General features: G+C 38.1%; 1 protein-coding gene across 4 annotated transcripts in view; it reads right to left on the reverse strand.

The window, feature by feature from the left end:
* Window positions 1–1,258: 1,258 nt before the first annotated feature.
* Window positions 1,259–13,474, reverse strand: part of LOC138363028 (prostaglandin reductase 1-like) — a 40,375-nt gene continuing 28,159 nt past the window's right edge. For 3 of the 4 annotated variants that reach the window (XM_069321797.1, XM_069321799.1, XM_069321798.1), the window contains exons 8-9: window positions 10,526–10,644; window positions 3,407–5,881 (exon numbers count right to left, since the gene is read on the reverse strand). In XM_069321797.1, coding sequence (XP_069177898.1) covers window positions 5,771–5,881; window positions 10,526–10,644 — 230 coding nt within the window. In that variant the 3' untranslated portion in view covers window positions 3,407–5,770. Of the gene's footprint in view, window positions 3,201–3,406; window positions 5,882–10,525; window positions 10,645–13,474 lie in introns of those variants that run through there. The other variant, XM_069321800.1, reaches the window with a different exon arrangement.

Raw genomic sequence — 13,474 nt, forward strand, 5'->3', positions numbered from 1 at the left:
AATGCTCTTCAAATCAAGGGACACAGAATGTGGAATGATCTTCCCAACCATGTTAAAGACAGTACCTCTCTCAACCAGTTTAAGTTATAAACGAAGCACTACCTAATAAATTCCCTGTAACCTACCTTACCCCTCTGTTGTCAACCCATGTATGTTTTTTTTTTTTTTTTTTTTTCAAAACAATGCTGTTTGAATGTAATTTTCTGTAATAATTTGTAATTGTATTTGTGCTGCTTTTTCAGCCATGTTCCCCCCTCTTTTACCTCTATTTTTATTTGTTCTCAACACATTTTATTCTTTTTACCCATTAGTATTAAGCTTTAGTCATTAATGTTTTTCCTGCCCGAAACGCTTTGCGTAATAGTGGCTTTAGGCATTGTATGTACTAGCTCTATTAATCCAACAAACTTTGTAAAATCTCTTTATGTATGTACCTTACCTAAATAAACATTTATTTATTTATTTATATATTCATCCTATGGGCGGTAGTGGACTGTATACCAATCATGTAGGTGGTGGTGGTCCCAATATCCATCCTGTTGGTAATAGTGGACCGCATCCTCATTCTGTTGGTGGTAGTGGACCCCATACCCAACCTACAACTGGTAGAGGACCCCATATACATTCTACGGGTGTTAGTGGACCTCATACACATCGTGTGACTAGTTGTGAAGCCTATATTCATGCTGTGAGCAGTAGTGGATCATATACTCATCCTGTGGGCGGTAGTGGATCATATACTCGTCCTGTGGGCGGTATAGGACCCAATACCCATCCTGTGGATGATAGATCAATCCCGTATGCTGTAGTGGAGCCCATACTAATCCTGTGGGCAGTAGTGGACCCCATACTCATCCTGTGGGCAGTAGTGGACCCAATACCCATCCTGTGGATGATAGTCCAATCCCGTGGGCAGTAGTGGACCCTATACTCAGCCTTTGGGCGGTAGTGGACCATATGCCAATCCTGTGGACGGTAGTGGACCCTATACCCATCCTATGAATTGATATGGCAAAAAACAAACTCCAAAATAACACACTGTTTTCAACCAACATGTCAGATCATTTATTTCTGTTCTCATATTGGCATCTTCAGTAATATTTAGCACCCTCTGATTATCCAGCACATTTGATGGTGCCTTCTTTGATAATTACTTACATGGTATACATTTTGATGATATAAATGCACTATTCACAGCACTTGGTACTAAATTATCGTTCCTTATTTTAACAGAAACGTGGCTAAGTAAAGATCATACTCAACTTTACAATTTAGCTGGTTATAAAGACATTCACAACTGTAGACCTAACAAAAAAGGTGGCAACATAGCTATATATTATCAAGATACTGTACCTTCATCTGCAAGTGTCATTAGCAATAGAGACAACTACTATGAATATACCTTTGCTCAATCAATTCTTGATTAAATCCTATAAACCCTCCTTGACTATTGGAGCTATCTATAGATTTCCCAATACAAACATAGCTGCATTCTCAGATAACCTAAGGAATCTTATCATAAACAACAACCTCAACAAAAATCATATTCTGGGAGGTGACTTTAATATTGACCTGTGTCAACAAAATACAGTAGCCCTCAAGTCAACTATTTCCTAAACAGCATGAACTCCTGTATGCTAATCCCCACAATCACCAGGCCCACCCGAATCACTCAAACATCCGCTACTACTTTAGATCATTTATGGACTAACATAACAGCTCCCCTTGCATCTGGTGTAATCACTGACAGAATAACTGACCACTATCCTACCTTCCTCATAGCAAACATGGACATAACACCACCAGCTAACAAGAAACTTACCTTTAGGTTGCACAGTGAAGCAGCAATAGGCAATCTCACAAATGCACCTCACAATATAAACTGGGAATATGAACTTAATACACAGGATATAAATTCATTAACCTTCTTCCTTTCCAAAATTCTAAGCCTTTACAACACTCATTGTCCTCTCCTCACCAAGTATATAACAGGCAAAAAGTTAAACAATCCCTGGCTCACAAATGGCATACTCAAAGCAATCAACAAGAAACATTAATATGAAAAAAAAACTTCAGATTGTCCTAGTTGCAAAGGAAGTAGTTAAGAGGCACTCATCAGTGCTCACCAGTATAATAAGAAAAGCAAAACTTTCCTATTATGAGAATAGAGTCAAAGAAGCAAACAGCAACATGAAAAGCACATGGAGAGCCATCTTTAACATTCTAAGACTTAAACAACATTCACATAACCAGATAAAAATCTCCAAGGATGGTTACACACCTGCAACAGATCTAGAAACGGCAACCAAATTTAATAGCTTCTTTTCATCTGTTGGTGCTAACCTTGTCAGAAAAATCCCACAAACTCAAGTCACATGTTACTATACATCTTTCAGACAGCTATCCAAACTCTACCCAAATTCCTTTGATTGTCAGAAACAACACTAGTGCCAATGCCATACTCCATTTTCCTCCCCAGCCTTTATCACATTCTTCTAATAACTCGACAGTATCGTCCATGGTAAGGAAGTTCCTTTTACTCTTGTCTCGTGTACCCCATACTACTATTGCCACACGAGATGTCTTCAACTCACTATTATATATTGGAAGAAAAGCTAGTGAAAATGTGAGTAACACAGGGTTTGTCTGCACTCACACAAAGATAATACACACACATTATGTGTGCCCTCACAGTAGGGGTGGATGCCTCGGAGAAAACATCACAAACTCGTACTGTACTGTTACTATCAGTTATACAAATAAGTTTTGTAGAACATTTCCAAATACACCACACTGCACTAGTACACTGAAAATACATTACACTGCACTTCCTCTTTCAATGGAAATGACAGGATAGACAGGGATGGATTATTTAAACATTTTGGGTGGTACACGCACAAGGAGACACAGGTGGAAGCAGAGTACCCAAATGAGTCACAGAGACATTAGAAAGAACTTCTTTAGTGTCAGAGTAGTTAGTAAATGGAATGCACTGGGAAGTGATGTGGCGGAGGCTGACTCCATACAGTTTCAAATGTAGATATGATGGAGCTCGAGAAGCTCAGGAATCTGTACGCCAGTGGATTGACGGTCGAGAGGGGCGGCCAAAGATCCAAAGCTCAACCCACCGCAAGCATAACTAGGTGAGTACATGACCTCATTGAACAAGCCAGAGGCTTAGAGCCTGTACATGAATATCCCTGAAAAAAAAAAAAAAAATTGAACACCAACCAATTACATAACGATAGCACATACAATAGTTGAAAAGGGTCTTGGTTAACTCCATTACACCTGAAGAGCTGTAATATCAGCATTATTTTCATAAATACTACAATTGGCAAATTACAACAACAGTGGCTCAGATCAACACACAACAATACCTCTATCATGGGATTAAAATATAGCGTGCATATTCTTTTTATTATGGTATAGATTCCAAAATAAATAGCATACATTTTTATGAAAAACCTGAAGCCTAATTTTATCCAAAGCATTCAATATATGGATTTATTTAATACAAGTTCCACAATAATAAAGGGTTTTAATATACAGAACAGCCTCACAAAAACTATGCAACATTAAATTGATTTAAAATACATAAAATCACCTTATCACAACCTCCCATACAGTTTCCTCTTGTAACTGTGTACAGTACTTCACTGCTTACTTATTGTTATCGTTACTCGGCAATATACAATAACTATACAGTATATAAATATATTTACACCCTTGCTGCTTCTTAAACTCTTACATTACATATATTAATGCTTAGTATATCATCAATTCATGTAGGTGATGAATGATACCATCAGTTATAATCAAATTCTGTAACATGTATATTTTATATAAATCCCACATGTTAAAATACAGTACTTACATCTGTCATAAATACCAAAGTTAAAACTGCCTCTATTGAACCTATGATAAACACACACACTTATCTTATTCTTACTTCTGAAAATTACCGGTATCTGATTTCCTTTTGTAAATTAGCAAAAAACAATATTTAGTTGTCAATATTACCAGTATTATATTGTGTCTGTAATACAGTGTCTGTATATTTAAACTTATGACTATTATATTTGTCTTCATATGAAGTTATGTTGCAAAATTGAATATTATTTTAAAATGTTTACTATAATATTTTCTTCAATCAAATTATGTCCGATTCGCTAGTACTGTGGTTACTGGAAGTGAATCGCAATCGATTGGACCCAAGTTAGATTCCAATGCAGTGAAACATTTGAGTACATTTTCTTATACCTGATGCCTCTGTTCACCGAGCAGTAAATAGGTACCAGGGAGTTATTCAACTGTTGTGTTGCATTCTGGGAAAAGATCAGTCATTGACCTCGGGGGACATCAACAAGCCTAACATGCTTCCTTTTCCCGCAACAGAAAACCCCTAACATCACTATTAAATTATCATTTGTATAAACCAGACCTTACTCTAACAGACAATGTTAACACTAAACAACATGTAATGTTATATACCTATATAATTGAAGTCTATAATGTTTTCATTAACTTAAATTCTGTAACCATTTCCAAAGTGTAATGTTGCTGTCATCGGTCCGACATACATCTATATACAACTTATTCTGACGGGGATGGGAAGGCTGTGTATACCCTGTATACAATATATACTTTAGGCTTGTATTGAGGTCACCCCAAGGTCAACTTACTGACCCTCCCCATGATGCAATCCCTCAACATGCTGACTAACTATAGGGTACCTATTTACTGCTAGGTGAACAGAGGCATCAGGTGAAAGGAAATCATTTTTGTTCCACTCGGGATTCGAGCCCGGGATCCCTGATTGCAAATCGAGAATGAACCCACTAGACCACTACGTATACAAAGGGCTTCGTATTAAATTTAGCAAGGCAATATTCTAATAATTTCAAAATTGTTGTAACCAAGTACTATTGTATGAGCTTGCTTATCCAGATTCCGCTAAACTGGATATTTGGGTTATCCGTTCAAAACACAGCTGGATAATTTTCGGGCAAAACTTCTCCATATCTGGACAGAAATCCGGATAACCGGAGATCGGGAAACGTAAATTTTCAATAATTACACATTTCAAAATCTACATAATCAAACAAGAAGACCAACTACAACAAGGTAAGCTTTAGTTTCTCATTTAAATTATATTTTTGATTTATAGTGTGTGTTTAAGTTCAAATTATGTTGGTTGGGGTACAAAAAATTTGGAATATGGTCATTTTTGGACTTCCCCCGTAAGAATTCTGCTTATCTGGATGGGGGTCCTTCCCATATAGTTCGGATAATCGAGCTTACACAGAATATATTTAGCATTAAAAAATACAAATTATAATTACATTAATCATACTAAATGATGCCAGTGTCTCGTGAAAGTCTACAGGAATTCTTTCTTGAGAGAATGAGTGTTAGTGGGTATGGCAAGATGTTGTGGAAGGGTGGGCATAGTGGGAAGAGTGGGCATAGTGGGTAGGGTGAGCATACAGTGGGTAGGGTATATTTAGTATATAGTGTATATTTGGGTGGGGTGTAGGGAAGGCTTGGAAAGTTGGCCTTGTTCTCACCTAGTTGTGCTTGAAGGGGTTGAGCTCTGGCTCTTTGGGCCTGCTTCTCAACTGTCAATCAACTGATTTTATTTTTTTATTTTTTTCAAACACACACACACACACACACAGCTGCTATGGGTTGCTACCTGGGATGAGATAATATGGGATAAAAATATGCCCACTTTACTCACAGACCAACACTGCAGTCCAGTAGGTCTTCATGCCTTTACTACAGCCTTTCCTATATTCTCACCATCAAAGAGGCCAATGAAGGCACCTGGCATCTTGTCAAATCCGTCATAAAGTGTCTCCCTGTACTTTATCTTACCCTGTAAAAAAGACAAAGAAAAAGTGGGGTGAAATGAAATGAAAAGCCCTTTCCCGAGGTCTACCTACGTAGCACTAGACTTATTAGCCAGCACTAGATTCTGAACAACTCCTGCACCAAGATGAAAATTACCCTTGCTCCATGCCTGGTTCCAGCTATAAATGAGGCAGGGAAAATGGTGGAAGGAACCTGTACAAATAGTAGCTAATACGCAATGAGCCAAATCAGGGCAGCCATACTCAAAACCCTCTTGAGAAAGTCTAGAATTTTCACCAGAAAAGTAACTATGATAACTAGACACCTCTTTCCACTCCAGCACAGCAGAATGAATGAATGAATGAAAAAAAAATAAAAAGAACAGCGTTGAATGTAATGAAACACTATTTTCTGGGTGAGACCCGGAGGCTCCCCGGCATCCATCCCTCCCTCCCTCTGGTTGGCATTTTTTCATGTGTTTTTGACATCCAGCCTCTGAACTGGTGTGTGGGTAGCCAGCATGTGAGGTCTGGGGCTCCCCCTTCCCCCTCCTGGGGAGGAGGGAGCTGCAAAGATAGCAGTGTAGAACATGGTGACGTCATGCTTGTTTGCTTGTTTTCTTTGGGGAGTTCTGTCCACTCGTTTGAGTTTTAGTAGTAGTTTCAACCAGAGTAGGAGTTTGTTTTGGGATGCTTAACTTTCTGGGTGCCTGACCCAGTCGATGGCTGACAAAGAATTCTCTAAATCTCATGTGCAATTCTATAGGCCATTGGTCCTCGTGCCTCTCTGAGGGGGCCAGGTTCTGGCTCGTGGTAGACCTAAGAACTCCATTCACACTGACTGATGCCAAAGTCTAATAATTCCATGTCAGTCTGGATAAGCTCCGGGAAGCCGAAGGAGCTCCCACCAGAAAAAGTGTTATTTTTTTCAAAGGAAAACAAAAGGTTGTTTGCCAGCCAGGAGGAGGCAAGGACCAAATACTGCTACCAGAAAGCAGCAGAGAACCTAAACTCAGACTAAGAAGAGTCCTGATCAAATGCATATTTGCTGGTTCTTAGCAGGAATAAAAGCATATCATGTCTAGCGTGAGCAGACGACTGACGGAATTATACACGTATTGTAAAAACCTGCATAACAGGGAAGGATCTTTTTCCATCTCAAAGATAAGGGTGGATCTGAAGAGGTACTAAGGAGGAGGCTCAAATTGGGAGGGAAGGTAAAGAAATTCACCTAAGAGAAAGTTCTTATCTGGCTTTCCAGCTATTGTTCACTATAGGTTTTTAACACTTTTGCATTTTGGGCGAGCAAGCATTTCTCCTACCCTAGTGGTCTTGGACATTCCGCGGGAGCGTGCGGTAATACTGAAAAGTGTAGACTCTTCAACTTTGTAACCTTAATTCTCGTCCTAGGTTTTTCAATTTTGTATCAAAGTGTTCGCAATAGAATGCTCTACAGAACTCAAAGCAAATAAACTCAAAAAGCCTGGCTTACCACCTGCAGCAAACAGAGAAAGTGAGAGAAAGTTACCCGGGAGCACACTAGAGCGATAAAATGTGTTCTCTCCTTTCTCTTTGGTCACCTCAATTTTCGTCCTAGGTCTTTCATTTTGGTATCATTGTGTTCATAATAAAATTCCCAACAGGAGTATATGCATATATTGTCAAAAACCATGGCGCGCTTCACCCACCGATGTGATGAAAGCAGGTGATGAGAGCAGGTAGGAGCGCCGGACCTTCCATTAGAGCGCGCGGTAATACTGAGAAGTGTATACTCTTTTCAACTTTGTCACCTTAATTCTCATCCTAGGTTTCCCAATTTGATATCAATGTATTCGCAATAGAATTCTCTACACGATTAAATGCATGTGAAGTCCGAAAGCCCGACATACCACCCGCACAAAGCAGACAAAGTGAAAGAGTGTTACCCGGGAGCGCTAAAGAGCAATGAAATGTGCACACTATTTACACTTTGGTCACCTCAATTCTCGTCTTAGGTCTTTCATTTTTGTATCTTTGTGTTCGCAATAAAATTCCCTACAGGTGTATATGCAAATATAAAGTCCAAAAGCCCGACGTACCACCCACAACAAACAGAGAAAGTGACGGTGCGCTACCCCAGTGAGCACTAGTAAAGAGCAATAAAATGTGTTTACTCTTTTCAACTTTATTACCTCAATTCTCATTCTAGGTCTTTCATTTTGGTATCAATGTGTTTGCAATGAAAATCCCTACAGGTGTATATGCATATAATGTCCAAAACCACGGTTTTCACAAAACAAAATGTTTTAATTTTTTACTCCATCCGTAGTCATCAGTGGGTATTGAACTAGTAAACTTTTGACTCCAGACGTCGTCATTGGTGGGCGAAAGTGTTAAACATCCTCAGCTTGTGGAAGAGCAGAAAACAGTGGGGAATGTCAAAGGTTGAAGCTTTGGGGACCATTATTCATGAATCAATGTCTAGAAAAGCAAAAATTATTATATTATATTATATATATATATATATATATATATATATAATATATATGTTGTACCTAGTAGCCAGAACGTCGTACTCGGCCTGCTATGCAAGGCCCGATTTGCTTAATAAGCCAAATTTTCCTTAATTAATATATTTTCTCTAATTTTTTTCTTATGAAATGATAAAGCTACCCATTTCATTATGTATGAGGTCATTTTTTTTATTGGAGTTAAAATTAACGTAGATATATGACCGAACCTAACCAACCCTACCTAACCTAACCTAACCTATCTTTATAGGTTAGGTTAGGTTAGGTAGCCAAAAAAGTTAAGTTAGGTTAGGTAGTCGAAAAACAATTCATGAAAACTTGGCTTATTAGGCAAATCGGGCCTTGCATAGTAGGCTGAGAAGTGCGTTCTGGCTACTAGGTACGACATATATATATATATATATATATATATATATATATATATATATATATATATATATATATATATTGTGACAATAATCTCCTTCAAGAGATTGAGCCTGCTCTTCCCTCCACAAATACGTCGTTACATCTATATAAAACTACTATGGAAGAAATGTCCAACAACGACAACAACACCAGCAAGGTTTGCCAGAGAGCAAAACGTATGCAGCCAGGGACACCTCCTCAGTCCTCAGAATATTCAGTACTTTCACACAGTTAACACTTCTCCCTGCTAGACGTAAGCTTTGGCGTACGTGTACTAAGAGAGGTGATAGCTTAAAGCCGATATTCCCGCACCTCTCATTTACTTGTCTATTGCACTTCTTGTTATTTTGCTCACTTGTCTTAACGTAACTTTTCATTGTGTCATTTAATTATTCTTATTATTTTGATTGATTTTATTATACGAATTTGTAAGTCCATTTTATTCATGTTTTGATTTATTTAACGTAATTAAAATTCCATTGTTAAAATTTACTTGTGTTTTGTGTGTCTTCTCCTTACCTTACCACAGACGAAGTTCCAGATTTTCTATTTTTTTTTATACTATGTGACGAGGCCATACCCCTAGCTTTGAACAGCCGAACACCAACGTGTTACCGTCACAATATATATATATATATATATATATATATATATATATATATATATATATATATATATATATATATATATATATATATATATATAGTATATATATATGTGTCGTACCTAGTAGTCAAAACACACTTCTCGGCCTACTATGCAAGGACCGACTTGCCTAATAGGCCTAGTGATTTTCTTTATTTGCAACAAAATGTTTCCAATTGGGTTATTTGTATTATTATTATTATATTATATTAAGAACATAAATTATTGACTTAGTTATGTTAGTTGAGATAGGGTTAAGATATATTAGGTTAGGTTAGGTAGGGTTGGTTAGGTTCATTCATATATCTACATTAGTTTTAACTCAAATTTAAAAAAAATAAAGTCATACATAATGAAATGAAAAGCTTTATCACTCATAAGAAAAAAAATTAGAAAAATATATAAATTCAGGAAAATTTGGCTCATTACGCAAATCTGGCCTTGCATAGTAGGCCGAGTACTGCATTTTGGCTACTAGGTACATACATACATACATACATACATTTATGTTGTACCTAGTGACCAGAACATCCCAACAGGTAGTAGTAGGTAGTAGCAGGTACAACCTGTAGGGTTGTACCTGCAGTCAATTCCGAGAATTCTACTTCACAAGCCTGACCTAGGACCAGGCGTGTGTTAAATAAAAAAAAGAGTGTTGCTTGAAACCGCCTGCAGGCCTACATAGCCATTACCATCTGGTTGGTCCAGCATTTTCTATAGGGGCTTGTCCAATATTTGAAGGGTTGGTGTGTGCAAGAGGGAGCACTTACCTCAAGGTGCAATGATGTATACTCTTCACTGAGCTCTACCTCATTTATAGTTGGGACAAGACCATACAGCAAGGGTACTTGTTTTCTAGGGGCTGGAAGTGTAGTGTCTATCTTGATGGGTCCATTGCATAATGATAAAGGGAGCTACCAAGGGGAACTTGCTCACAAAAGCTGTATTAGAAGAATCAAGTTCATAGTGAATTAACTTTCAAGTGATCATGTGAAGCACCTGTCAGTTGAAAGCATCTCATATCTGGGGGTAACATAAGAATGAGGTAGGAGTTGAAGGTAAGGGATAAAAATGAAGTTTAAAAAAAATAAAATTTGATTCACTCACCTCCAGTATCCATAGCTTAAGCTTCTCTAGACCTTCCATAATGCGATCACTCCAGCGGTAAACTAGAAAACCCTCAACACGCAGCTGTTTCCAGATTAATGTAGCTTCACTGAAGGGACCTAAACAAGATTTGTAATTTAAACTTTATACTTGAAGATGTTCAGTACATTAACAATTTTAAAGGAAAGTTGGCAAAGACATGAATACAAGCAGATCTTCATGAATATAGTTTTATGTGGTATTAACAAATGTGGAGATCCATGGATATTTACTTATACAGTAGAAAAAATATAAATGTCTGAAAGCATGAAGCAAAATGTAAGCCCCAGGAGAGAGGGACCATCCTGGCTGCACTAGGTAGATGAATATGATGGCTGGCTAATAGGAATCCCTGATGACACGGGATCCCATCTGGTGGCAGTTGGGTACACTATGACACGACCCATTCATTTATACAATGCTATCCAGCATGTATACAATTTCATTTGTCCTCCATGGACAGGGTTAAAGATCTGTTTGACTAAATATACCGTAGAACATCTGAGTGTGTGTGTGTGTGTGTTATTACCTAAGTAATTACCTTAGTTACTACTACATCTTCTACCTAAGTGTGGTTACAGGAGGAGAGCTACTCTCGTGGTGTCCCATTTTTCCCAGTACTCTGTCATATAATGCTTTGAAACTACCAACTGTTTTGGCTTCTGCCACCTTCTCATTTAGTCTACCTTCCAAGTCTACCACTTTGTTTACAAAAGAAAAATTTCTAATATTTTTTCAACCTTTATTTCCTTAGCTTGCATCTGTGTCTATTTGTTCATGAATTAGTTGATTTCAGAAATTCCTTTGTCAATTTGGTCGATTCCTGTTAGTATTTTGTAAGCAGTGATCTTATCTCCTCTTTTTCTTCTATCTTCTAGTTTTGGCATGTTTAACGCTTCTAGTCTCTCCTCATAACTCTTGTTTTTCAGTTTCAGAAGCCATCTTGTAGCATGCCGTTGCACCTTTTCAAGTTTATTTACGCGCTTCTTGAGATTTTGGCACCATACAACTGCTGCATATTACAATTCTGTTCTCACAAAAAGTCATGAACAGTTTCTTTAGTGTTTTGCCATCCATGTAAATTAATAATAAGTCTGAAGTTGGAAAGCAACGCATATGTTCCTCTCACAATTTTCTGTGTGTGTTCCTCTTGTGACAGCTAACAATCCAAAACCACCTCTAGCTCTTGTTCTTTATTAGAGTTTGTAATTCCTTTTCACATAATTTGTAAGCTGTGTGTGGACTGTTTTTTCCAAATCCATATTCCATAACATGGTATTTATTCACATTGAATTCCATTTGCTATGTGACGCTCTAAGCACCTATTTTATCTAGATCAATTTGAAGGGCTTTACAATTGTCTGCATCTCCTATCTTCTCCAATATCTTAGCATCATAGGCAAACTTCATATAATTCTGTATTTCTTCCGGTAGGTCGTTTATGCAGACGATGAACATTACTGGTGCAAGAACTGAACCTTGTGATACTCTGCTAGTAACACTCATCCAGTCGGATACACTGTCTCTGATTACTGCCCTCATCTGTCTGTCAGAACATTTTTCATCCAAGTCAGAAGTCTTCCTGTCATCCCTTCAGCACATACCAGTATCCAGAACAGCCTCTTGTGTGGTACTCTGTCAAAAGCCATTTTTAGGTCCAGATAAACAGTCAAACCAACCACCCCTTTCCTGTAGTATCTCTGTGGCTCTATCATAAAAACTGAGTAGATTTGTTACACAGTATTTTCCTGTTCAAAAACCATACTGTCTGTCCATTATTATGTCATTACTATCTAAATGTTTAACCCATTTGGCTTGAACTGTTGTTTCTAGTGTTTTGACTACCACACTTGTTAGTGATACAGGTCTAATATTTAGAGGTTCCTCTTGACTACCATTTTTATAGATTGGTACTATGTTTGCCTGTTTCCATATATCTGCCATGATTCCTGTGCACAAGGATGTCTGGAATATTAATTTTAGTGGAATGCTCAGCTCAGTTGCACATTCTTGCTGCACCCCAAGGTGAAATTCCATCAGGTCCAACTGCTTTATTTCTTCCTAGCCCCCTCGAGTAATTTGTCCACTTTGTCTTGAGGTATCTTTATGTATTCTATGGCACGCTCTGGAATTGGTATTGGATCCGGCTCTCTGAAATCCTCCTTTTATACAAACACACTTTGGAACTGTTCATTTAGTGTTTCACACATTTCTTTTTCATTCTCAGTACTCCTGTTTCCTGTTCTCAATTTCTGGATTTTATCCTTTAAATGCAGCTTGCTTTTAATAAATTTATAGAAAAAGCCTGGATCTGTTTTACATTTGTCTGCTATACCTTTCTCAAAGTTCATTCTGCTTCTCTCCTCACTGTTGTGTAATTGTTTCTTGCTTGCATGTAGTGCTGGTATGTTTGCGGATTAGGCCTCTTCCTATATTGAACCCATTTTTTTATCTTTTCCTCTTCCTAACTGGGTCAATGGCAGACATGGAATGCTCCCAACCACATGGGGGGGTTTCTATAAGCCATTGATCTTTGCGCCTCTCTGAGGGGGCCAGGCTCTGGCTCGTGGTCCCCGGTAGGCAAGAACTCCATCGAATAAACTCATGTCACAGTTAATACATACATATCAGCCTGGTATAGCTCTGGGGAGCTGGAGAGGCTCTCCACAGAAAAACCACCTACACTGTAAATATTATAAATATATGCATGCCACATGTGCACATAAAAAAAAAAAAGACAATGTTGACTGTAATGAAACGCCATTTTTTGGGCGAGACCTGAAAGCTCCCTAGAGCTTATCCAGACTGATATGGATATATTAGACTTTGGCATCAGTCAGTGTGAATGGAGTTCTTAGGTCTACTGGAGACTATGAACCAGAACCTGCCCCCCCCCCCCTCTCAAAGAGG

This window comes from Procambarus clarkii, chromosome 10 (assembly GCF_040958095.1).
Source record: "Procambarus clarkii isolate CNS0578487 chromosome 10, FALCON_Pclarkii_2.0, whole genome shotgun sequence".
Taxonomy (NCBI): domain Eukaryota; kingdom Metazoa; phylum Arthropoda; class Malacostraca; order Decapoda; family Cambaridae; genus Procambarus; species Procambarus clarkii.